This window comes from Labeo rohita, chromosome 6, assembly GCF_022985175.1.
Source record: "Labeo rohita strain BAU-BD-2019 chromosome 6, IGBB_LRoh.1.0, whole genome shotgun sequence".
NCBI classification, from domain to species: Eukaryota; Metazoa; Chordata; class Actinopteri; order Cypriniformes; family Cyprinidae; genus Labeo; species Labeo rohita.
Window position 1 is genome coordinate 9,166,454 of NC_066874.1, and position 27,758 is coordinate 9,194,211.

A 27,758-nucleotide genomic window follows, 5' to 3' on the forward strand; every position below is an offset into this window, starting at 1 on the left:
TTATGTTATGTTTCCATCTAAATTTAACTTTAATAACTGCTTTAATAAAAATACAATTTAAATACAATTCTATTAGGTGAAGGTTAGAATAACATGTTTAGTGCGCCGACTAGTGGCAATACTCTCATATTGCAATTCCAAATGCTTGATGACTATTTCATCACGCTGTAAATAAACTGAGACTATGCAAATGCAAAGCATAATTTAATTTAAATCTGCAAATAACAATACACTTTTACAGTCTGCACCTTCTTATACAAATCACAATTTTCAAAATGTCTCAGCAAGGGGTAATAAAACGATTGATCACATCACTACGATTACAACGGTTGTGTTAACAGGAGCATAACATCATACAAACACTCATTCACGCATACATGCACAGACACACACACATACGTGGGCATAAACACACTTAGAGTCGCAGATGAAAGTATCTTGTGCTCTTTAAGATGCATTTAAGACATGCAACAGTCAGTTCAGGTGAGGATAATAGGGGACTCTGTTTATACGATTATAATAACAGCGCCCGGTTCATTATCACTGACATGCCAGAGCAGTTTAGTAACACACGAAGGTTTGATTTCAGACCAGAGCTGCTTGCTTCATGTCTTTGTGCATAGCGAGAAATGCTGCTTTGTGTTCTGTGCTTTGAAAAGACTTCTCAGGTTTCTAACTGATTAAACCTTTGCCCTTTGTTGACGCCTTTGTACATCAACATTTAAGTGCGAATGAAGATGCACGTCCCCATAGGAATAGATACAAACATGCAGCACAAAAACCTTTCACACGACTAGAGACGAGACACAAAGACACAGGAACAAACACACTGAGAACTGATCTTGTGCGCACATGCACACTCATTTTTACATAGAAAAATAAGTAAATAACAAGTAGGTCCAAAGCATCGTTAGACAGGATCCAGAACAGTCAGTTTACCAGACCGAGTGCAGCTTTGTCTTGCGTCTCTGAGTAAAGCTTGTCCATGTGTGACTCCTGCGTCTGATCGTATCAGATGTTGCCTTGGTCTCTTTACAGTCACACCATTTCTAAATATTGTCTTGAGTGTCTGATGCTGAGATACATAGTGCCACCACAGTGAAATGTGTTGAATTGCTTTTTTATAGTCTGTTGGCTTCTTTCAGACCTCGGAAAGGGAAGCCTGCTGTCATTTTGCACACACAGCAGCGCTTACAAGTATCAGACGCTGTGAACACAGTCACGGAACTTCAGTAATATTGTCTCATAAATCTCAAAGCTGCAGGAAACTGTGCATGGGAAAATATTAGAGAATGTAAACATATTTTGCAGGTCTGCATGGGGAAATATGAAAGCTTTTTAACCTTATAAATGAAATGATTAAAATTAGCATTAATGAATAACCCTATAATCTTATAACAGGGTTCTGAATGATGAATTTTTTTTTGATTGTTTTAAAATATTTTTTATAATTTCATAGAGGTTGCAATCACTAAGAGCAATTAAATGTTTTAGAAGTGAGCATAACTATGAATTAATATCGATTATGTGAGGATTAAGTACACATTTACACCGGTTTAATATTAGGGACCATTTCAAATGGTCAAAGTAATTATGATTTATAACTTCAAGCAAAAAGTGCAACCAAAAAGTAATTAAAAGGAAAAACAGAAACATTAAACTAAAAGATGGCTGCATAGCTCTTTTCAGTGTAAAATCCACTAAGACTCTAACTGTGCTTACAATTGGGGTTAAATTTAAGACATGTATATGGTCTAGTCCTCACTTGTCTCTTGACTTTTTAGAGCTGTAGAGTATGATTAAATTTTTTTAAGATGAAAAAGAGGTCAAAAGTCACAGTCATTGGGATCTGAGAAGCGAGATCCTCCCCGACTACCTAGATACACGGCCGAGGCGGATTTAGGTCTGCTGGTACCGGCCTGATTCTGGTTCTGACCGAGCCCCCCATGACGGGTGTTGTTGTTGACTTCAGCATCTAGTGTATCGGTGGTGATAACCCAGCTGGCAGGACGCCACTTCTTTAGAGCGTAAGGCGTCTTTACTCGCTTCTTGATTTTATCTCCTGATCCCTCTGTCACGTCACTGGCAGACTTGCCTCCTGTGGGTGAATCAAGAGATTACAATGTGATGGCATGTCATTTTAAAATGTAAACAGAGGGTCTCCTTTATGAAATATGGGAAGAATGGACTTATGTGTAAGTTGTTTCAAAACTGAATATAAGTAAATGACACTAGAAGCCTCGCACATTCAAATTTCACATGGCTGCATCTGTTCTTTCATTAAAAATAAGGTGGATACAATGACAAATTTAAACCACCAACATCACCAAGTCTAAATAAACAGTTGAGGTCAAAAGTTTACGTACGCCTCGCAAAATCTAAAAAATGTTCATTATTTACCAAAATAAAAGGGATCATACAAAATGCATGTTATTTTTTTATTTAGTACTGACCTGAATAAGATATTTCACAGTAGTCCACAAGAGAAAATAATAGTTGAATTTATAAAAAGCTTGAATCTTAATACCGTGTTGTTACCTGAATGATTCATAGCCGTGTTTTTTGTTTAGTGATAGTTGTTCATAAGACCCTTGTTTGTCCTGAACAGTTAAACTGCCTGCTGTTCTTCAGACAAATCCTTTAGGTCCCACAAATTCTTTGATTTTCCAGCATTTTTGTGTATTTGAACCCTTTCCAACAATGACTGTATGATTTTGAGATCCATCTTTTCACACTGAGGACAACTGAGGGACTCATATGGAACTATTACAGAAGGTTTAAACGCTCACTGATGCACCAAAAGGAAACACAATGCATTGAATTTGAAATTCAGGGTAAATTTAACTTATTTTGTCTTCTGGGATGTAAGTAGCTTCTGTAGCTTCTGAAGTGCAGTACTAAATGAAAAATAGTATGATATTTAGGCAAAATAAGAAAAATGTACACATCTTCATTCTGTTCAAAAGTTTTCACCCCCTGGCTTTTAATGCATCGTTTTTCCTTCTCGAGTATCAGTGAGCATTTGAACCTTCTGTAATAGTAGAATATGTGTCCCTCAGTTGTCCTCAGTGTGAAAAGATGTATCTCAAAATCATATAATCATTGTTGGAAAGGGATCAAATACACAAAATTGTTTAAAAACCAAAGAATTTGTTAGACCTAAAAGATTTTTCTGAAGTACAGCAGGCAGTTTAACTGTTCAGGACAAACAAGGGACTCATGAACAGCTATCACTAAACAAAAAAACACAGCTGTGGATCATTCAGGTAACAACACAGTATTAAGAACCAGGGGTCATTTTTATAAATTCAACTATTATTTTCTCGTGTGGACTATTTGTAAACATCCTTTGTGCAAAATATCTTATTCAGGTCAGTACTAAATAAAAAATAACATGCACTTTGTATGACCCCTCTTATTTTTGTAAAATAATTAACATTTTGCAGATAACTTTTGACGTCAACTGTATATTCCATTAAATTTGGAATCCACATACTCCTTGAAAAAACTCACTGGTTCTGCAAAAAAGTACATATTTTGCATTCAAAATTAGCAAATTTAGCTGAAAGAGGTTGAGTTTGTAGCACAGATGCTCACCTAGTAATGGCAGTGTGGTGATGGACAGATCTAGTGAGTTGGGTCTCTCGGGTCTGCGCACACGGTTCTGTCTGAGCAGGGCCTCTCCGTGTGTCTGAGCTTGGGTTTGGGCCTGTGGAGGAACCACGGCTGAGGCAGGACACGGGGCGGGCAGCGCAACAGGCTCCACGTTAGAAGACGACGGAGCATCTCCAGTTGGACCAACATTCTCACTGTTCTCTCCTCCCTCTCCTCCACCCTCAGTGTCTCCCTCACCCTCTCCTTCACCATTGTTGTTATTGCTGTTGTTGTTGTTTGCATTGTCAGGATGCGCCTCTCTTCTGAGAAGAGGCTCCTGCTCGTCAGGGCTAGTGTTCAAGAGGCCGAAGGTCAAGTCCTCTGAACTCATGGCGCCCTTCCAACGGACATCAGCGGCATTGGCTGCACTTCCTGCTGACTCAGGTGCTGCTCCGGTCGCATATTTACTCACTGCTGCCGCAGCATCGTTGTTGGCAACGGTAATCGGCCTGGCCTCGTGTGCCGCACTGACTGCACTGGCTTTAGCCACACCCATTTCGACTTTCTTCAGATTTGACTTTCCAAGCTTCCCAAATTTCATCCGCAGTGATGAAGATGACAACGTGGGTGTTTTCCCAGAAGGCTTAGCATTGAGACTTAGGGTACTCGGCCTCTTAGGAACATTCTGCTGCTTAGGTAGGATGGTTATAGGGGTGTCAACATGCCGAGCAGAACCCTGTGACCCTGAAAGCTCAGAAGCCATCTTCATGAGAGGGTAGAAGCCGAGTGAGGCTGATGTTTCCGGAGAGCAGAACTGTTTCTGTGAATGTTCCATCAGGCTCTCGTCAGAGCTCTCCCTCAAGTTCCTCTGGACTTCACTTGGGTCCAGTTTTGGTATCTCCAAGTCTTCTTGGGTCAGCTGAGCACAGAGAAGGCCACTGTTGCCCACTGGTGGAGGGTGTGTGGCATTGCAGGACTCTGAGATTGGAGTCGGGGAGGAGCTTTCTGTGCTGGACTGCCTTGATTGGGCCTGCTGCCACTCATAGTTTATGCAGTTCCTGTTCTTCTCTGTAGTGTTAGACCCTCCCACTATAGGTGGGTCCACTGAGGTGTCATTGTGAAGGGGTTTATCAACACCCTCACGGTCTTCAGTGTTTGTGGAGGAGTGTTCAAGGAAAGAACCCACCTTAGGTGTCTGCCTGCCAGCAGAGAAGTTCCTAGAATGATTGAAATTGATTATTAATTATCTGGACTTCTCTGGACTTTTTACCTGGAATTAACTGGGGATACCAGTGCAGTGTTAAACATAACTGCACTGTGTAAAAATGATTATTAATTACCTCTGGTTAAATTAATAGTTTGAATACATGGTTGAAGTTAAGATGTTATTGCTTTTGGATTTTCATTAGTAATGCAGTGAGTATTGGTTATTGATTGCTTTTGGTTGTACAGTGCAGTAATGAGGTTTTTCAATTAGTGATTACTGAATACCTGCAGTTTAACAGTAAGTGGTCAGGGATTACTGGTTATTGATTACCTGTGGATGTACAGTAGGCGAATACTAATTACTGATTTCCTGTTGTTGTACAGATATTGATCAGTGATTACCTGTGATTATATAGTGAGATGTCAATGACTATTGGTCACCACTCATTAAGTGAGTGGTTAATGATGACTGGTTGTTGATTACTTGCTGTTGATCATCAGTCATCTATTACCTGTGGTAGTATGTGAGTGGTAAATTATTACTGGTTATTGATCACCTGTGGTTTTACATTAATTATTGGTTATTTATTACCTATGATTATACAGTGAGTGGTCAGTAATTATTGGGTAATTATTACCTAAAACTATACATTGAGTGGTGAGTGATTATTGGTTATTGATTACCAGTGGTTTTACAGTGAATGGTCAGTAATTATAGATTACTGATTTTCTGTCGTTGTACAGTAATTATTGGTTATTGATTACCTGTGGTTATACAGTGAGTGGTTAGTGGTTATTGGTTACTGATTACCTGTGGTCATACTGTAATTATCGGTTATTGATTACCTGTGGTTATACAGTGAGTGGTTATTGATTATTGGTTACAGATTACCTGTGGTTTCACAGTGAATGGTCAGTAATTATAGATTACTGATTACCTGTGGTTGTACAGTAATTACTGGTTATTGATTATCTGTGTTCATACAGTTAATGGTCAGTTATTGATTACCTGTGGTTATACAGTGAGTGGTTAGTGGTTATTGGTTTTACTGATTACCTGTGGTCATACAGTAATTATTGGTTATTGATTACCTGTGGTTATACAGTGAGTGGTTATTGATTATTGGTTACAGATTACCTGTGGTTATACAGTTGATGGTCAGTGATAATAGATTACTGATTACCAGTGGTTTTACAATAATTGTGAATATAGATTACTGATTTCTTGTGGTTGTACAGTAATTATTGGTTATTGATTACCTGGGGTTATACAGTTGATGGTCAGTGATAATAGATTACTGATTACCAGTGGTTTTACAATAATTGTGAATATAGATTACTGATTTCTTGTGGTTGTACAGTAATTATTAGTTATTGCTTACCTGTGGTTATACAGTAAGTGATCAATGATTATAGGTTACTGATTACCTGTGGTTGTACAGTAACTATTGGTTATTGATTATCTGTGGTTATATAGTGAATGTGGTCAGTGATTATTGGTTACTGATTACCTGTAGTTGTACAGTAATTATTGGTTATTGATTATCTGTGGTTATACATTGAGTGGTCAGTGATCACTGGTTATTGATTACCTGTGGTTGTACAGTGAGTGGTCAGTATTTATAAATTACTGATTACATTTGGTTGTACAGTGAGTGGTCAGTGATTATTATTTTTTATTACCTGTGACTATACAATAACAATTTGTCATTGATTACCTGTGGTTAAACAGTGCAGTGCTGCCGTTGAGAGCAGGACTGACTGATTTTTCCCTGTCCCAGATAAGGAGAAGTTCAGCGAGTCTCTCCTCTGCACACTGAGCCGTCAGTCGGGCTTCAGCATCCTGATCCCAGCAGTCTTCCATTGTCTCTTTCAGTGAGTGCACGGTCTGCACATAAACACAGATGCATCAACAAATCTATTTTAGTCCACTGAGAGTTGATAAGCTGCATTTGTGTCTGTTTACATCTTAATTTCTCACCAGGCTATTCTCTTTCCAGGCCTCTGGGAATTTAGGTCTTTCTTTTTCTCGGGACACAAGTGCCTGCATGTCTTCTATGGTAGGGTGATTGCCTACCTCTACCTGAAACGCCATCTGAAATGCTGGAACTGCCTCACCTGGTGGCACAGAAGATTTGAATTGAGAACAAACAGCAGCTGTGACATGGAAAGATCTACATGTGTGTACACGTCTATCTGGTACCTGGGAAGAGGTCCGCACACCGCATGAAGGTCTCCCAGTAAAGCAGACCCAGTGCATAAACATCCACTTGTTTCAGCGCTGACTCACAATCTCTCAGATTCACTGCCCCTTCTAGCACTTCTGGAGCCATGTATCGCACTGTACCCACCTATTGAGTGAGGTGAAGAGGTATAACTTATGATTATTCTGGGGTATTATTGTCCAGATCACTGGTCTGGTTTAGATTTTGCTGGGCTGGAACAAACTCTACCAGTCTAAATAGCTGTTTACTGACCTCACTGATGGCACTGTTGTCCTCTTCTCCATGCCCAGGCGGCCTCTTTCCAGTCAAAATCATGGAAAGTCCAAAATCACTGATCACACAAGAGCCATCTGTCTTCACCAGCACATTCCTACTGTTCAGATCCCGATGGGACACAGCCGGTTTATACACATCTAACAATGAGAAGAATAGAGGGAAGGAAAAGAGAGTGTCAGAAGAATGAGGAGTGGGATGAGAAAGTAGAGAAGGAGAGGAAATCACATAACAGTGAATCATAATATAATAATTGCCACTAGAGAGCAATAGAATAAACTATGTAACAGGGATTTTACCAATGTAAGTGGTCCAGTTAAGCACAATATTAATACAGGCACAATTAATAAATGTAACAAATAAATGTAATGCACAGCTTCGAGTGGTTTATGCTCATTTTCTCTGTTTTATAAAAGCAACATGAAATATATGCTGTAATTAAATAAAGATATTTTAATTAAATGTTTATTTTATCATTCTGTTTTTAAATGCATTTTTATCAGTGAATAATTGCATTTATTGATAATAGTGATAACCACTATTATTTATTGATAATAGTGATAATCAATTTCTCTGCTAAGTAATATAGTTCATTACCTTGACACTGTCACTGGTAGTGGTCACTATTGTGTGAAATTAATATTTGTTTGCAAACCTACAGTGCCTTGTGCTTTTTTCATGTTTTATTTTGCTGCCTTATGTTAAACTGCTTTACTTTTTTCCCACATCAATCTACACTCCATACACCATAACAGAAAAGCAAAAAACAAGTTTTTAACATCTTTGCAAATTTACTGAATTATTCCATTGCATAAGTATTCACCCTTATCTGGGACAGCTGAGATATTGCTTGTAGATGTTACTACACTTCAAGTGGAGTTAAGCTGTGGCAAATTCAATTGAATGGGTATGATTTGGAAAGGCACACACGTCTAACAGCTGGTCTAACAGCTGAAAATGCATATCAGAGGAAAAATCAAGCCCTGAGGTAAAATAAAAACTGCCTGTAAAGCTAGAGCCAGGACTGCATCAAGCCACACATCTGAGTGTCATATCCCTGGACTTTTTAGTTGGTTTCTCCCATCATTTCCCCCTGCAGCTCTGTGTGTTTTGGTTTCTCCCTCATTGTCTGCACCTGTGTTTGTAATCAGTCTGTGTATATAATGCGTGTGTTTTCCCTCTTGCCTTGTCAGACCTTGTCGTTACCTCCCTGTGTTTCCTGTTCCTTGTGGATTATTAAAGACTGTTCGTTTCACTACGTCGTTGTTCGTCTGTTCCTGCCTGAAGCGTGACAGAAGGTCTGACCAATACAGTTGTTTTTTTTGAGTGTTCCCCCCCGTTTTGTTTCTCGTTCGTTTTTTACAGTTTTTTGGTTCCGTTGTGTTTTCACTATGAATCCCCTACTCTGTCCGGAATTCATCCTCCTTCGGCTGAAGCAGGGGGATCTGCCGCTCAAGGGATATACCGTCATGTTCCAACTAGTAGCTCACACCACCAGCTACCCGGACGCCGCATGCAGAGCGCCGTCGTCCAAGGACGGCCCTCGAGCCGATTTCGCCTCGTTTGTGGAGTGGACCGATCCTCGTTTCCCGCCTGTTCCTTGGAGAATCTCGCCAGTGTCACTCCGGACCCAGATCCCAACAAGCCACCACCCCGACCCGCGGAATACCAGCCAGAGCCCACTGATGACAGAGAGCTAAAGCCCGCTGCAACCAGCGAGCCATCGCAGAAAGGAGCAGCAGAACTGCTGATCGTCACGGAGCCTGAGCTGCACGAGCCGTCAGACCAGGTGCGTGAGCCGGCCACTATGACCGTGACGGTGGAGATATCAGTGGAACGGGAAATTGCTGAGGACAGCATTACCCACTGCACCATCGCTGAGGGTGAGCTTAATTGGATTTTGGGACATACGAAAAAAGACAATAAACCTCATCTATGTTTCCATGAGGATTTAAATATTGAACCCCCTGTAAATTCTGAACCGTCCATCTACTTAAATTTCCCACCCACCCTCCCTCAGTTACCTCTGTCTAATGGCCATAATGTTTCAACCATGCCACCACTGCTGCCTGTCAGTCCCTCTGCTCACCCTCAGCCCACCATCTGTGCGGTGGGTTCGCCGCAGGTCTGCTAGTCATCATCGGTGTCATGGCTGGAGGATCCCTCATCTCCGCCTTCAGCCTCTGAGTTCTGGCCCTCCGACCCTGCGGCTCCACCCCGTCTCTCAGCTCCACCGGGCTCCATCATCCTTTCGGCTCCGCCCTGGTCTGTCGTCATCCCACCTTCGCCTCAGGACTCCACTCCGCCAGCTGCGCCTCGTCGCTCCGTCCCACCGGCTCCGTGGAACTCCTCCATCCCTCTGGCACAGCCTCAGTCCTCTGTCGCTCCGGCTCCGCCGCGGACCTCCGGATCTCCACCTCCGCTTTGGTCGCCAGAGCCTTGGGCTCCACCTTGGCCCTCCGGATCCTCGGTGTCGCCCAGGATCATCGGCTCTCCGTCTCCACCTCGGGCTCCACCACCACCTGCTCTGCCTCCGTCGGTCGGCCCCCGGGAGTCGTCAGCCTTTCCTCCACCATGGCTCCTCCCTCCATCGGCTCCACCGTGGGGTTCCATCATGGCTGCGGTCTGGGTCTCACCTGGCTCCTCCTGCTCCAGCCCCCTCCTGTCACCTCCTTGGCTCCTCCCTCCGTCATCACCTCCATGGACTATTCCGTCACCACCCTGGATTCCATCTTTTGCCCTCCTCCCAGGAGTCCGTCCTCCGCCAAAGCCCCCTCCTAAGACTTGGTACATTTTGTTTTCCCTGTTTGTCGGCGCGAGGATGCGCCTTCCGGGAGGGGGAGGTAATGTCACACCCCTGGACTTTTTAGTTGGTTTCTCCCATCATTTTCCCCCTGCAGCTCTGTGTGTTTTGGTTTCTCCCTCATTGTCTGCACCTGTGTTTGTAATCAGTCTGTGTATATAATGCGTGTGTTTTCCCTCTTGCCTTGTCAGACTTTATCGTTACCTCCCTGTGTTTCCTGTTCCCTGTGGATTATTAAAGACTGTTCGTTTCACTACGTCGTTGTTCGTCTGTTCCTGCCTGAAGCGTGACACTGAGGAAGAGTTCAGAAAATTCTGCTGCATTGAAGGTTCAAAAAAGCATGTACTCTCAACCAGGACTCATCCTAGAGCTAGCCAAACTGAGCAATTGATGGAAAAGGGCTTTGGTTAGAGTGGTGACCAAGGACCTGATGGTCACTCTACTTGAACTCCATGATCTGATGTGGAGATAGGAGAACCCTACAAAAGGACAAACATCACTGCAGCACTCCACTGATCCGGGCTTTATGGCAGTGTTGGCAAACTCAATCCTCTCCTCAGTGAAGACACATGAAAACACACTTGGAATTTGCAAAAAAGCACCTAAAGGACCCTCAGGCTGTGAGAAACAAGATTCTCTGGACTGATGAACCTCAATTCCAAGCATAATTTTTTAAGGAAACCAGGCACTGCTCATCACCTGAAGAGTACCATCACAAAAGTAAAGTGTGCTGGTAGCAACCTCATGCTGTGGGGCCATTTTTCAGCAATAGGGACTGTGGGACTCGTCACAGTAGAAGGAAAGCTCAATGCACCAAAATATTAAGATAGCCTTAATGAAAACCCAGTCCAGAGCCTTCTGAACCTCAGACTAGGCAGAAGGTTCACCTTCCAACAGGACAATGACCCTAAGCACACAGCAAGAGTGGCTTATAGACAACTCTGTGAATATTCTTAAGTGGCCCAGCCACAGCCTGGATTGAACCCCATCAAACATTTCTGAAGAAACCTGAAAATGTGCGTCTGACCCCATCCAAGCAGAGATTGAGAGGTGAAGAGGTAAGATGAAGAATGGCAGATAATTGCCAAATACAGATGTGCACCTTTGAGGCTGAAAAGGTGCTTCAGCTAAGTACTAAGTTAAGGGTGTGAATACTTATGCATTACTTATACAAGTACTTATTTCAGTTTTTTTATTTTTAATAAATTTGGAAAGATATTAAAAACTTGTTTTTTGCTTTGAAAAAAGTGTAGATTGATGTGGGGAAAAAAGTCATTTAAAGCAGTTTAATATAAGGCAGCAACATAAAGCGTGAAAAAATGAAGGAGTATGATTACTTTCGCATGGCACTGTATACTGGTATGGCTGTGGTCCATCCAAACAGATTTTAGAGCCAGTCCAATTTTTTGGATAATAATATTTCTGATAATGCTGTATGTGAGAGTTTATATGAGTGTGCATTTGTATATGAAGGTTTGGTTTCTCTGAGTTAAAAAAAGGATGTGTCAGTATATATCTGGATGACTGCACTGAAGATGAAGACATAGCATCGCTTTCTTTCGCTTTAGTTTTGCTTTCTGTCACATTCTTTATGCCTTTCATTTCCATGCATTCTTCTAAAATAAAATCTGAACACTTTCAGAGCCTTTCACACTGAAACAAAGACAAAGAAAACTAAAAAAAGCATTGAGAATTACGCCCCATCCCTTCCTGCTTTCTCAGACTGAGGCTATAAATAAAGTGCACACACCCACTATCACATCCATACTCCATACTTAAAATCTAAAGTGTATTTTAAATAGTTGATACTTTTTATCCATTTTGGAGCTTGACAGCCAAAGTTCACACTATCTATCTATCTATATATCTATATATCATCACTATATGAAAAAGAGTGGCTGGCACATTCATCAACATTCTGCTTTTGTATTTCACAAGCAAATCATACAGGTTTGGAACGACAAATGAGTGACTTATGAATTTGTGGCTGATTTGTTTTGGTATTTTGTATCTCACCCCCTTTCTGTATTTCTGTGTGCAGGTACGCCAACCCTCTGGTGACAGACAGAGCCAAACGACAGCAGCTCAGCCAGTCCACAGTCCGCCCGCTGAGATACGTGCACAGAGAGCCCTGGGAAAGACAGAAGGAGTACTCTATTCAGAGGAAATCATCTGCAAAGTACAGGGAGGAACGCACAGGAAAAACAGGGGGGGCAGAGGAGGGAGAAGCGAGGGAGGACGAGATTAAAGCGCAGAGCGAGAAAGAAAAGAGGCGCTGTATCTCAAAATTACAGGAGTAGCACAATTAATGCACTCCTGCCATACCTCAGGACTACCTCTGGGATGCCTCCAGTCACTATGGCAACCTGGCTTGAGGTTAGCCCACAGGAAGTACAGGCTGAAAGCCCACGGTTATGAATAATTGAAAACTTCTCAGCTCAGTCAATAATCTCTCTCTTCCTCCATAATGTCAAGAGTGTGTTGTGGATGTGAGTATGCGGCGAGAGGTAAAATGAGGATATTCTGCTGAACTGTAACCTTTTTGTGTTTCCATAAGTGTAAAAAAAATGAGAGGATGAAAAAAGACACAGAGGAAAACTGAAGGAAGAGAGTAAGCAAGTTTTAGGTGATATCCAAAGATATCGCATTACACTTTGAGATGCTGTTACCACAAGATCAAACATGACATCAGATCCCTCGGGTCTCTAAATATAACCACAAAATAAATGTGTGCGCTTGCACTTTTGAAGCTGTGATGTAGAGAAGAAGGAATGTGAGAGAAAAAAACAAGAACAGGCTAAATGACTGTGAGGAAAAGAATGAGCATTCTGGAAATAGACTAGTTTTTGCTTTTGGTACTTTTTGAAAGGCTAGTTTGGGTTCTTCGGTGTTCTTGCGACACTCACATGAGGGTAAAACTCCAGCAAGAGAAGCAACTCTGTCCGGCCTTCTGTACCGACACGTTCCTCGCTCTCTAAGAAACGTGCTACATTCTCATGATCCAAGAGGAGGCGATAAATCATACGCTCATTAGTGAACTGCTGCCGGTTAGCAGAAATGAAAACTTTCACTGCCACAGATCGGTCTTCAAGCGAACCACGATACACTGTTCCGTACCGGCCCCGGCCAATCAGCTGTGTGAGAAAACAAGTGAGAAAAGTATGAAAAAACATTTTGTATAGAAAGTAAAAGGATATATAAAAAGATTTTTTTATGTTTTTGGAAGAAGTCTCTTATGCTCACAAAAGCTATAAAATACTATAAAACATCAATGTTATAAGTGCTTCCTATTTGAATATATTTTAAAATGTATGTTATTTTTGTGATGAGCCTCCAGAAATCATTTTAATATACTGATTTGGTGATGAAGCAACATTTCTTATTATCACTGTTGATAGCAGTTTTGCTACTTAATATTTTAATCATGCATTTTTTCAGGATTCTTGATTAATACAAAGTTCAAAAGTGCAGTATTTATTTTGAAATAGAAATCTTTTGCAACGTCATTACAAATGTCTTTACTGTCACTTTAATATTAATTAGAGTACAACAGGCTCTCCTGGGCTTTCTTAAGCAAATATTATATATTTTTATTTAATAAATATTATAGTATCACAGAAACAAAAACAACAACACCAAAAAATGACATTCATCCCTGAGGTCAAATCCAAAAACTCCTTTATATTTAAGTTATTTTTAATCAAAGCAAACATTTGATTATTTGTTTTTACATAGTTTATGTCGTATATCAATATTCAATAATATATATTTATACTGTGTGTGTATATATATATATATATATATATATACACACACACACATACTAACAGTCAAACGTTTGGTTTTTAACGTTTTTTAAAAAAGATTCTTCTGCTCACCAGGCCAAAGTACAGCAAAAACAGTACAGTTTTGAAATGTATTTACTGTTTTCTGTGTGAATATATTTTTAAATGTCATTTATTCCCGTTATTCCTGAATTTTTAGCATCATTACTTTAGCATCATTACAACATTACTAGTCACATGATCCTTCAGAAATCATTCTAATATTCTCATTTGCTGCTCAAAAACATTTCTTATTATTATGATGATGAAAACAGCTAAGTGTAATTTTTTCAGGTTTCTTTGATGAATAGCAAGTTCAGAAGAACAGCATTTATCTGAAATATAAATAGTTTGTAACATTATAAATGTCTTTATCATCAATTTAAAGCATCCTTATAACTATATACATATAACTATAATTAACTACAGTATTAACTAGAATCCCCCCCCACCCCCATTATGTCACTGAAGACTGGCGTAATGATGCTGAAAATTTAGGTTTGATCACAGGAAGAAATTACATTTTATAATGTATTCAAATAGAAACCAGTTGTTTTAAAGAGTAAACATGTTTCACAATATTACTGCTTTTGCTGTATTTTGGATCTAATAAATGCAAGCTTGGTGAGCAGAAGAGAATTCTTTAAAAATATTTAAAAATCTTACTGTTCAAAAACTTTTGACTGGTAGTGTATATTTTCCCTGTTTTTATACACTGTTTCATTTGCTTTAATTGGGCGGAAAAAAACAATCAAGTTGTGATTGATGTCTGTGATTGGTCACCTCCAGCAGTACGAGGTTGTCCAAATCCAGAGAAGGAGGGGAAAGTGCAGTCTCCAGGATATCCAAGGTATGCAGAGAGTGTTTACCACGTCCTGGAATTCACACAGGCATATAAATCCACATGCACACAGGTAATGTCATTGTCAGGATTGAGTCATACATGGGAAGTATTATAACATCACTACGGCAACATACCTCTTAGCATGCGGTAGCCGAAAAACAGCAGAATGATGAGGACAGCAACCATGGACACAGTTGCTAAAGCGACAACTATGGCTTCCTCTTTGTAAAGTGGGCGGGAATCTTGAAGTATTCAAAGATAAAATGTTAAATCAAGGACCGGAAAGTGAACTAGAATTAACAGTTTGCCAATATATTAACAATGTGCTATTAAAAAAACATTAAAAATTAAATAATACTAACAATTATAAATAAAAACAAAGAAATCTGAGTCATTCCAGACCAATTTAAAGGATTAGTTCACTTCCAGAATAAAAATTTCCTGATAATTTACTCACCCCCATTTCATCCAAGATGTTCATGTCTTTCTTTCTTCAGTCAAAAAGAAATTAAGGTTTTCGAGGAAAACATTCTAGGATTTTTTCCTCATAATGGACTTCAAAGGTGGACAACAGGTTGAAGATCCAAACTGCAGTTTCAGTGTAGCTTCAAAGGGATCTACACGATCCCAGCCGAATAACGGTCCCATCTAGCAAAATGATCGGTCATTTTCTAAGAAAAATACAAGCATGCATGATGTAGGCGGAAGTAGCAACCCAGTGTTTACAAAGCGAACGTGCAAAGAAAATCAAATGGCCTTTACTATACAAGGTAAAACAACAATGTTGGATGATTTTGAAGTTGAAGGAGAAACTGAGATGGAGTTTTTGAACTGAAGTACACAGACGGTGACTTAATCACACGTGACCTTTTCAATGTGACTATGTAATGTGTGAAGTCGCATGGAGCTAGTGCAAGATGAGCATTTGTGGTTAAAATGTATATAATTGTATTTTTTTTAGAAAATGACTGATCGTTTCATCAGATAAGACTCTTTTTCCTCGGCTGTGATCTTGTAGAGCCCTTTGAAACTGCATTGAAACTGCATTGAAACTACAATTTGGACCTTCAACCCATTGGCTCCCACAGTCCACTATATGGAGAAAAATCCTGTAACGTTTTCCTCAAAAACCCTAATTTCTTTTTGACTGAAGAAAGACAGACATGAACATCTTGGATGACATGGAGGTGACTATCAGGAAATTTTTATTCTAGAAGTGAACTAATCCTTTAACCCCCGTCTTTAATTTGTACCCACTGTTAGTACAAAGACATCTTTCACTCAACCCCATTTGTTTACGTTTGCTGAACACTATCTGTATGTCTATGATCCACACACACACTCACGTAGAGGCTGTACAGTGGTCGGGGAAGGAGGTGGGAAGTCCTCAGTGAAGTTCAGGTTGCACATGTCTTTGTTGCAGCAGCAGAATCGAAGCGTTCCATTCTGGGCCATTGACGGTGGATTGATCACAACGCAGCGGTCATAGCACTTCTGATGGTCATTTGTCCAGCAACCTGTTTTAAAAGGAGGAAATAAAGGTGAGGCCGACTGTAAAGTTCTTTGTGTGTTTGTATGTGTGGAATGTATTTATACCTTGCTTCATTATTTGGATTTCATTATCTTTTTTCACCCAGAGTCCATAGCAGTGGCGTTCATGAATACAGCGAACGGTGGAGTTCTCAATCCGCTCACCCAAAGACTGCTTCTGTTCTGCAAACGCGCACTCCCTCTGCTCACTCTGTGCAGCTAAAAAGTGAGAAACGCCTTTAAAGTTGTCCAAATGAAGTTCTTAGCAATGTATATTACTAATCAAAAATTAAGTTTTGATATATTTACTGTAGGAAATTTACAAAATATCTTCATGAAACATGATCTTTACTTAATAGTCTAATGATTTTTGGCATAAAAGACAAATCGATTTTTTGACCCAAACAATGTATTTTTGGCTTTTGCTACAAATATACCCGTGCTATTTAAGACTGGTTTTGTGGTCCAGGGTTATATATTAATAAAAAAAGAAGATCTGATTAGATAGGCCTTGTTCAAAGGATCCATTATAATTGTTTTTTAATATTTGTAACAATATTGATGCATATTATGTTTTTATTGTTGGAAAATTATAATTTTGGTTCTGAATATTGGTTAATTGACACACACACACACACACACACAGACAAATAAACAGACAAATAAACCTGCGTCCTACTGGTAATTAAAAAAGGAACATTGCACAAGTGTAATTTCAAGAATAAAGAATGACAAATAAAATTGTTTATTACATAAAACACCACTAAACCAATAAGGTTCAATTATGCGTAAATTCCTTTTTTTGACATTATCATTTCTGCATAAGGTGTATGAATCTGCATAACTACATGATAGCTTCTGTCTGTCTGGGTCTGTTCTGTCTATTATGTTAACAGGTGTTTAGTACTATCTAGCCAACAGCAGAGAAGAAAAAACATGGTATGAATGTGGTGTTCTTCTGTGGATACATGTTGTTTTGAGAATGCAATATCTTGCCCAGACCGGCTTTGTGGGAAGCAAACTTCCCAAAGCATTTACAGACACTATGTTGCACAGGTGACGCATGAGAATTGTTTTTTCTTAAGGGTTGCAGATTGAAGACACTATCAGTGAGGAATGCAGATGACGCTTATCTCAACTTTGGGTGATTATGTCCAAGGTCATCCTTAGCTATGATGTCCATAGAGGCATGTCTCTCTCCCTTCCTACTCTCTTCCCTGCTCATGGTCTGATTGTGGAGGAGGATGTGAATGTTTTCTGATAGCAACACAACTGAGCAGTTACCCAGGGGGCTCTATGCTACTAAACATGCACACTAACCCTGAGAGTGCACACAAAGACACACACAAATGCGTCACCGATGAACTGCATTATGCCAGCAGAGGCATGTACGCGCACACACTCAAACACATATTATGTAGGATGTAAAATGCAGGAATTGTTCTGCATCAAAATCATCAACTACAAATCAAAATACACTTCAAAATGAACAATATGGACTTGAACTAACTGACAATATGGAATATGGACTAACTGAGATCTATTTGTTTTAGGTTTTTTTTTAATGTTGATAAAATACAACAATGCTGGAATATACAGTTTAGATCAAAAGTTTACATACACCTTCCAGAATCTGCAAAATGTTAATTATTTTACCAAAATAAGATGGATCATACAAAATGCATGTTATTTTTTATTTAGTACTGACCTGAATAAGATATTTTACATAAAAGATTTACATATAGTCCACAAGAGAAAATTAAAGTTTACATACACCTGATTTTTAATACTGCGTTGTTACCTGAATGATCCACAGCTGTGTTTTTTGTATAGTGATAGTTGTTCATGAGTCTCTTGTTTGTCCCGAACAGTTAAACTGCCTGCTGTTCTTCAGAAAAGTCCTTCAGGTCCCACAAATTCTTTGGTTTTCATTAATTTTGTGTATTTGAACCTATTCCAACAATGACTGTATGATTTTGAGATCAATCGTTTCACACTGAGGACAACTGAGGGACTGAAAACCTTTTCAATGTGACAATCAGGGTAAACTGAACTTATTTTGTCTTCTGGGAACCATCTAAGTATCTTCTGTAGCTTCTGAAGGGCAGTACTAAATAAAAAACTATATGATATTTAGGCAAAAATGCACACACATTCATTCAGTTCAAAAGTTTTCACCCCCAGCTCTTAAAGGGGTCATCAGATGCCCATTTTCCATAAGTTGATATGATTCTTTAGGATCTTAATGAAAACTCTATAATATACTTTGGTTAAAAATTCTCAATGGTAGTGTAAAACAACACCCTTTTTACCTTGCCAAAATCAGCTTTGCAAAAATCATCCCATTCTGGTCGAGGCTGCTTTAAATGCAAATGAGCTCTGCTCGCTCCGCCCCTCTCTACTTTCTGTGGAGTGACAAGCCTGTTTACTTTAGCCGCATTTAGCCGCGTTTAGCCGCTAAACTTGCTAACTAGCACATTATTAGGATAGGCGATCACAACGATCCATTAAAAAAACCCTTATGCTCACTTCTGCTGTAAGTGAAGCTGGATCACGATGTTCAGCAGCTCAGATGTCGGGAGTAAATGACGACCACTACGTTCATTATTACATCCAGCAACACAACACCTCAATCACTCAATTCTTGTCTAACTTACATCCCTGCTCCGGCATCAAAACATGGAGGTTAGACTGTTACAACTGATCTTAGGTAAGACGCTCATGTCAATCAACTATCGTGGGAGCGGCCTCTGTTGGTGTGACGCCACAACGACAGGAATCTGAGAATGGCTCGATTTGAAAAAGGGAATATTATTTTTACAGATTAATTAAAAACCACTGCATGTATTTTTTATCATTATAGGGTAGATTTGTACATACACTGCCAACATGTAAAAGTGAACTTAGCATCCGATGACCCCTTTAATGCATCGTTTTTCCTTCTAAAGCATCAGTGAGCGTTTGAACCTTCTGTAATAGTTGCATATGAGTCTCTTAGTTGTGCTTAGTATTAAAAGATGGATCTCAAAATCATAGTTATTGCTGGAAAGGATTTAAATACACAAAAATGCTGAAAAACCACAGATTTTGTGGGACCTGAAGGATCTTCCTGAAGAACAGCAGGTAGTTTAACTGTTTAGGACAAACTGGGGACTCATGACTATCGTTAAACATAAAAACACAGCTGTGGATCATTCAGGTAACAACACAGTATTAAGAATCAAGTGTATGTAAACTTTTGAACGGGGTCATTTTTATAAATTCAACTATTATTTTCTCTTGTTAACTATATGTAAATATCTTTTATGTGAAATGTCTTATTCAGGTCAGTACTAAATACACCTCTTATTTTGGTAAACATTTTGCAGATTCTGCAAGGTGTATGTAAACTTTTGACCTTAACTGTATGTACCATCTAAGTACACTTTAGGTACTAATAAGTAAATTAAAGGTGCTTATATGCACCCTTTAGGGGTAAATATGATACAGTGGAGTACCTTTCGGAAATGTACCACCCCAGTGATAGCTTTTGTACCCTTTTTTCTAGAACAACATAAGAGTGAGTAAATGATGCCAAAATTTGTAATGAGAACGTAAGTTCAGGCTTTACTTATTTGTGCAGATTCTAGCATATGGGAATCTAACGGGAAACAAAATATCCAAATATCTAAGAACTTGAAATGTCCTGCAGTGTAACAAGTGCCCGGTGGTGTGAAAACTTTTCAAAACACTCTATTGAGACACTTTTCTAATTGTATTATTATTGTATTGTATTCTATTAAGATTGTGATTTTCCACATTTGTCGCTTTGAATAAAAGTATACAAATGTAAATGTTTTGTAAATTTACTGTACAGGTAGTTTTCATGGCCCCACATCAGTTGAAAGATTACAATCAACATTTGTATATAAAAAAGCAATAAAGGCAAAAAGTTGAAGTAGTGGTGAATGACACACATACGCATATATAACCCAAAATATTAACGTGATGTACATATACACATTACTCTGTGGAGCTACAAGGTAAATTCAGTTTCCACCACAGAATCAGCCAATGGTGGTTTCTGACACTGGCTGACACATCAACTTAATGAGCAGTCAGCCAATGGGAGGCTCTGACACAGGCTGACATATCGGGATAATGAATGTGGTCTATTCATCCCTTTCTGTATTCAAGTGACAAGCACATTGGGGAGGAATAGTGTGTGTGTATGTATCCAAGAAGATGACTGTTTCTGACAGGGTGAGGAGAGAAAACCTCGCTGCAGTGTTAAGAAAAAGTAAGAGAGGAAAAGAGAGAAAAATATATATATTACGCCTTCAGAATTGTTCATTGTCACATCAAATCGAATATGATGACTACTGTCCCGCAGTCAGCATTTTACTGCCTCCTCATCAAAAAGCTGCGAAATATTATTAAATTATAACTCGGGCAACCTGATACCCCTGCAAACCAGTTTATGAAGCACTTCAACAGCAAAACAGCAAACAAAATCCAACTCAGTGAAGTGGATAATTCATGACTCTCCATTTCTAACAGCACTACAAAGCACAGCAATGTGCTCACGACCTACATTCTGATTCACATCTAATGCTTCCAGCCAAAAAACCCTCCCTTGCCTTTTCTCCAATCTGTCCATCCAGCCATACTTTCACCCAGCTGCTCTGCTTAGCCATTTTAGTACACTAAAATATTCACAAGATTACAAATACATGGGTGTGTGAAAGAGAGAAAGTGTAAGTCAGAGGTAAATAAGAGTCATTCACCATCATCTCATAATTCCTAGAAGACTGAACAAAATGTTTTGCACCTAAAGCAATAGTTTACCCAAAAACCAATTCAAAAATAAAAAATGGCACCATAAAAGTAGTCCTTACAACTCCTGTGCTATAAAATAGTAACACTTTATTTTATACACTCCTTGTTAAACATTACATGTAGGCTTGCTTATTATAGCACACTGCAAAACAGTAAATTATGCATGCTAATTAATTGATAATTATTATTACTTAGTACTTATTTATGTTATTACACAAGCACAGCTTAAAATAAAATTTAACCTGTTATTAATCAGTTACAGATGTACAATATACAGTATCATATTAGTTCTCAATCTACATTAAAAAAAATTTTTTATTATATTGGTATCTGTCATTACTGGATATATATTTAATTGTCCACACTCATGTGGAAGCATTTCTGCAAAAATTATATTACGTTGCTTCTTTCACGTTTCGCACAGTGAAATGTCCAGCGCCATTAAAAGGCACTAAAAGGTTAATGTTTACATTTAAAAGAAAAGTACAACTACACTAAACCCTAAACCTAACCTAACAATTAGTTAGGCACAAGCAAATGTGATTTAAAAATAAAAATGCAGTTGCTGAAGCAACCATGCCACTTTAGATTGTGTCTGAAAAAAATTGTATCTGAATGCAAACCGTGGGAGATTATTTACTACAACAGAAAAGCCATACATACGGAGCTGGTTATGTGATGTAAACATCAAAATGCATTTGTTTACAAATCATGCACTACGGTAAACACGTCATATCATAGTATTGTGCATCTGCATGAAAATAAGTCTATAAAACTACAAAACTTCACTCTTAAAAATGTTTCACGATGCCATAAAAGAAGCTTTTTTGTCTATGGAATGGAATGGTTTCATAAAGAACCTTTAAAGGAGAAGTCCACTTCCAAAACAAAGATTCACATATAATGTACTCACCCCCTTGTCATCCAAGATGTTCATGTTTTTCTTTCCTTAGTCATAAAGAAATTATGTTTTTTGAGGAAACATTTCTGCATTTTTTTTCATATAATGGACTGCTAGGGTGCCCCAATTTTGAACTTCCAAAAGGCAGCTTAAATGCGGCTTCAAACGATTCCCAAATGCAGTTGTAAATGATCCCAGCCGAGGAAGAAGAGTCTTATCTAGCTAAACGATCGGTTATTTAGATAAAAAAATACAATTTAAATACTTCTTATGCTCAAACGCTCGTCTTGCCTTGCAGTCCTTGAACTCAGTGTATTATGGCTTTAAGACAGTTAGGGTATGTCGAAAAACTCCAATCGCATTTTCTCACTCGCTTCAAAAATCATTTCAAAATCATCCTACATCGCTGCAGAAGTACCGACACAGTCTTTGCAAAGTGAATATGCAAAAAAAGATCAAACACCCTTAACAAAAAAAGGTAAAACAGCGATATAGGACGATTTTGAAGTTGAGGGAGAACATGAGATGGGAGTTTTTCGCCATACCCTAACTCTCATGAACAGGAACAAAAACAGTCCAGGCAGAGTAAGACAAGACGAGCGTTTGGCATTAAAAAGTATATAAATTGTATTACTTTTATTAAAATAACCGATCGTTACACTAGATAAGACCCTTCTTTCTCGGCTGGGATCGCTTACAACTGCATTTGGGATCGTTTGAAGCCGCATTTAAACTGCATTTTGGAAGATCAAAATCGGGGGGAAATTAGCAGTCCATTATATGGGGAAAAAATGCTGAAATGTTTTCCTCAAACAACATAATTTCTTTACGACTGAAGAAAGAAAGACATTAACATCGTGGATCACAAGAGGGTGAGTAAATTATTTGTAAATTGTTGTTCTGGAAGTGGACTTCTCCTTTAACATTTAAAGAACCTTTGTTCTTTGGGGCGAAAAGGTTCTAAAAATCATAAAAAGGTAAGAAAGAAATGGCTCTTTAAAGAACCTTTGACTAAATGGTTCTTTGTGGAACCAAAAATGGTTCTTCTATAGTGTTATTGGTGTTTTACTGCCACTAGTTTTCATTTTACCTGGGAACTGCATTCAATTTTTGTAAAGGTACATTTTTTTTGTAGTTTTGTTTTTGCGAAAATGTAGTTCTAAATTTAGATTTTTCAACTGAACCTATTTTGATTTTTACATTTAAATGACTTAGTTCATCTTCAAAAAATATTAATAATTTCATAACACTGTAATAATTTCAGTCATACTGTATTTTATAATGTTGTGATTTTGGCTTTAATTTTTTAACAAAATAGTATAGAATTTATCATCTGCCATTTTTGAGTTTTCTGTATAATGAAAATGACTATCTTAACAGTATCAGACAGAATTTTGATTTAAATAATTTAATTTAATTTTGAATACCCTATTATCACCTTGTTCCTCATACAAACGCATGGTATAGCTTCAGAAGATCTGGAATCCAGTGCACAAGATCATAGATCACAATGTATTCAATTTATTTTGAGTCTGTGATCTGAGTCTACTGACAAGTCCAAGAACAGAATAAATGTAAAAAGGAAGTGGGTTTTCCATTAGGTTCACTTTTGGCTCCAGTTAACATACAAACAGGCCAATAATCTTCTTTCTAAATCTAAAGTTTTTTTTTTTCCCCCTCGCTATTTGGTCCACTTAACATACAAAAAGACAGATCATTCGACTAAACTGACTGATTGACTTTTACATTTTGCCAAAGATCACTCTGTTTCACAGAACAAAATAATATAATAGGAGATTGGAATGAGAATGGATGAGTAAATGATGACAAAATTGTTCATTTTGGAGTGAAATATTTCTTTAAATCTTGGTATGTAAACAAAGCATTTTCACAGATAAACCACCCTTATCAACATACTACAGAACAAATCAGAACTACACAATTGAAAGGACATTGTCTCAGTGCTTCACAATTCACAGGTCAAATACACAACCATCTCTATGCCAAAATGACACTTATAAGTATACTGTACTGCCATGCTGGGGTTATAAGAGTTCTAAAACTACATTAAAACCCCAGACTATCCCACGCTATGGAATGCAGTGACTATTTCAGGAAGCACACAAAATTACTGTCACACACAAAAGAAGAGAAAAGAAGAGGAAATTGCACACACACACACATGTTTGGCGGAAAAATGTTGCAGGTCAAAATGAAACTTAACTAGATTGCACTGAGGCAAAGTGGAAAATCAGAGGGCGTTTTCACTCTTACTTTCTTTCGGGGGGGTCACCCACATTTTGACAATTAAATGTGCATTCTGCACGCAAACCTCTCCTGAGTACATTCATAAGTCCTTTTAGAGCACTGGTTCTTTACTTTTAGCACAAGGCCCTAATTTTCCACAACAATATTCAAAGGTCACATGACATTTTCAGTTTTTCGGGATTTACTGAATAAGGATTTTAAAGTAAAGATATTTTTACTCACAATTTCTACTTGATAAAATATTTTAGATCTTGGCATAACTAGAAAAAACGTATATTTATAATAAAAAAAATTATATAATGACTTTTCCAGGTTTAGAGCTCAAACTTCTAAATGTGGGCTCCCTTAAACACTACCAGTCAAAAGTTTTTAAACAGTAAGATTTTTAATGTTTTTTAAATCAGTCTCTTCTGCTCACCAAAAGCCTGAATTTATAAAATAACTGTTTTCTATTTGAATATGTTCTAATATGTAAATTATTCTTGTGATTTCAAAGCGTTTTTAGCATCATTACTCCAGTCACAGGATACTTCAGAAATCATTCTAATATTACGATTTGCTGCTCAAAAAACATTTATTATTATTATTTTGTTGAAAACAGCTTAGTAGATTTTTTTTCAGGTTTCTTTGATGAATATAATCTTTTTAACATTATAAACGTCTGTCATCACTTTTGATGACACTTTTGATTTCTTTCCATATATATATATTATACTGACTCTAAACTTTTAAATGGTATAGTGTATAATGTTACAAAAGCTTTTTTTATTTCAGATAAATGCTTTTTTTTATCTTTCTATTCATCACAGAATCCTGAAACTTACTCAACTGTTTTAAATATTGATAATAATAATAAATGTATCTTAAAGAGCAAATCAGCATATTAGAAGGATTTCTGAAGGATCATGTGAAACTAAAGACTGAAGTAATGATGCTGAAAATTTAGCTTTGATCACAGGAATAAATTACATTTTAAAATATATTCAAATAGAAAGCAGCTTTTAAATAGTAAAAAATATTTCACAATATTACTGCTTTTGCTGTATTTTGGATCAAATAAATGGAGGCTTTAAAAAAACAGTAAAAACAGTACTATCTTACTGTTCAAAAACTTTTGACTGGAAGTGTATATCCAAGTTTTTCAAATCACTGTGAAATCTGCGAAACAGAAAAAGCAGTAAAACAACAAGAAATATCTAGATTTTTTTTTTATTTTTCTTATTTTGGCTTTTTTTAATCATTTTAAGTCTTCCTGAGACCCCCGGGACTCTCGTTGGGAAACAGTGGAAAAGTCTCAGACTGATTGAAGTGCAAACTAGGTGTGAAAACACCCTTAAAATAGAGACAGACAAATAATACATCAGTATTTTTTCAGCTTTTCCACTTAATCGATGGGACTACTGATAAATGGCTTCTCTACAGAATAGCACTCAGTACCTCCAATACTACACAACAAGAACCAATCTGGTATTCATAGGTAAATTATTGTATTATTTTAATGTGGTGTTGCATCATTTTTTTAATTTTTACATTATAATTACATAACATTAAAAACTATATTAGTATCACATACTAATGCTTTTTATATGTTCAGTTTTCATTTTAATTTTAGTTCGTTTTAGTGATTTTTTTCATATATAATAGTTTTTATATATATATTCCTATTTACATTTTTTTTTATTTCCATTTTAGATTTTGTAATCTTAGTACTTTTTACCCTTTTTCAGTTACTTGCCAAGGTAACATTTCTAATTTTTAAGTTTTTAATTTAACCTTTTTCATCTAATATTTACATTTATTTTAAATTTCAGCCCTTTTTAAATACTTTTAGTCAATAACAACCCATTTCATAATGCTTATTGTTTTATTGTTGTAGTCTAATAGTCTAATATTGACAACACAATCACACCACTACTTTTATACCACCATAGTGAGGACAAATACGAGGCTGGACATAAGCAAGCTTTTAACGTTCTTGAGCAGTGTACTATCCTCAGATATCTGTTTGAGCATATACTTGGCTCTGGTTCCAGCCCGGATGGTCAGACTGCAGGGTTAGCTGTGGAGAAGGCCAATCTGCAAGCCATAATGTGCCTACTTAAGCATCAAACCGCAAGATGAGAAATTAAGTTTCATGCTTGTCTTAACGGCAAATTAGCGTTTAGCCTTTATTCTCCCCACATGAACCATGAGGAGGGTCAGCTCTTATCTTATCTGTGTGATGCTCAGTAGCTCTACTGCAGCTCAGGGGCTGGTGCCAGAGAGAACACACACACACAAACTCACACGTATATATATATTTAAAAGGACACATAAGCGCAGATACAGAGGCACAGATGTTTATATATACACATGCACACACACAACATAAAACGTGTGGATCTCCTGACTCACACGCACACCTACTCGCTTTGTTACTTATCCATAAATTCACAAACACACACACACAGGAAATGAAGAGTTCCTGATGGATGTGGGTGGCAGTAAATTCACCACATAACTGGCAGGACACAAACACACAGTCAGTGTACAATTAATTACGCCTTGACTTTGAGAGGATATGGAGGGATTTGGAAACTAGGGTGTGGAACAGCAATTTCACTGTAATTCTATGATATTTACTGCCATTCCATTGCTACTATCTGTTAACTATTACTTACCAGCCACAGGACCCAGAAGAACCACCAAGGCAATCAGTCCAACATGAAGAATTGTTATTCGGCTTTCAACTGCCATGTTTTTCTTTTTCCTCCTCTTCAAAGACAATATATTCCGATTTATTCTCAGCTACTTGTATAGCTGTCCAGGCTTCAGACTGCAGTCAGGCAAGAATATCTGTGCTTTGGAGAGTCCAGCATCACACATTTTTTTTCAAAACAGCATAAAATGCAAGTTGTTCATCATTTTAGAATGCCAGTGAAATAGTGTAAAACTACCTCAAAGGTCTTGCATTAACCTTCATAGCTTTTTTCCACCAGTAGGAAGCATCAAATGTAACCAGCCGATGACTGTGAAATCTGTCTACTGAGAGTCTGTGTCTGTTGTAACAAACCAAATTAACAAATCACATCAAACTTTGTTTTCCCCCTTTGTTCCAAAGCAGGCGCCCCATACATTTGCCTAATCAGAGTTTAGCGCAGTTATATGGGACATCCCGAGACCGCAAGTCTCCTCGATGGTAGCACACAGTTTGTGGTACAGGGTAACATCGGTTTCGTGACTCCCGACTATTAAAATGTCCATTTGTCGTCATATTCCTCGCGTTCGTTATCTTTTGATCTTCGTTTCAGGAATTTGCTCTGTTTCCATGATCCGCTGAGCTGGGAATCAGTAGGTTATGCGTTTTTCGTCCGTACTCCAAACAACGGGAGCGACAACAGAAGACAGCCAAGAAGGCACAGCCGACCAGACAGCGACTGGAAACGCCTCGTCTTCAGATTGTCTCCGGGATCCGATTGTTCGATGTGGGGGC

At 38.2% G+C, this 27,758-nt stretch overlaps 1 protein-coding gene across 3 annotated transcripts; it reads right to left on the reverse strand.

Annotated features, from left to right (window-relative positions):
• Positions 1-187: 187 nt before the first annotated feature.
• On the reverse strand, positions 188-27,753 carry bmpr2a (bone morphogenetic protein receptor, type II a (serine/threonine kinase)). Of its 3 annotated transcripts, none has more exons than XM_051112443.1 (14): positions 27,223-27,753; positions 26,947-27,121; positions 16,366-16,518; positions 16,116-16,286; positions 14,904-15,011; positions 14,709-14,800; positions 13,008-13,235; positions 12,118-12,232; positions 7,278-7,438; positions 7,004-7,151; positions 6,782-6,918; positions 6,519-6,688; positions 3,598-4,811; positions 188-2,098 (listed from the first exon to the last, which is right to left on the reverse strand). In XM_051112443.1, the coding sequence occupies exons 2-14, from the start codon at positions 27,020-27,022 to the stop codon at positions 1,827-1,829; spliced, it is 3,045 nt and encodes a 1,014-aa protein (XP_050968400.1). In that variant the 5' UTR covers positions 27,023-27,121; positions 27,223-27,753; the 3' UTR covers positions 188-1,826. The 3 variants fall into 3 exon arrangements, with proteins under 3 accessions (XP_050968400.1, XP_050968399.1, XP_050968397.1); XM_051112442.1 differs by having other exon boundaries at positions 26,947-27,126; XM_051112440.1 differs by having other exon boundaries at positions 26,947-27,753.
• Between the last annotated feature and the right edge of the window lie 5 nt (positions 27,754-27,758).

Coding starts and splice junctions, on each gene's coding strand:
- bmpr2a (XM_051112443.1), bottom strand. CDS start 27,022: ATGGCAGTTGAAAGCCGAATAACAATTCTTCATGTTGGACTGATTGCC. Junction 16,287..16,365: donor AATCCAAATAATGAAGCAAG/GTATAAATACAT, acceptor CTTTTAAAACAG/GTTGCTGGACAAATGACCAT. Junction 14,801..14,903: donor CGGCTACCGCATGCTAAGAG/GTATGTTGCCGT, acceptor TGTGAATTCCAG/GACGTGGTAAACACTCTCTG.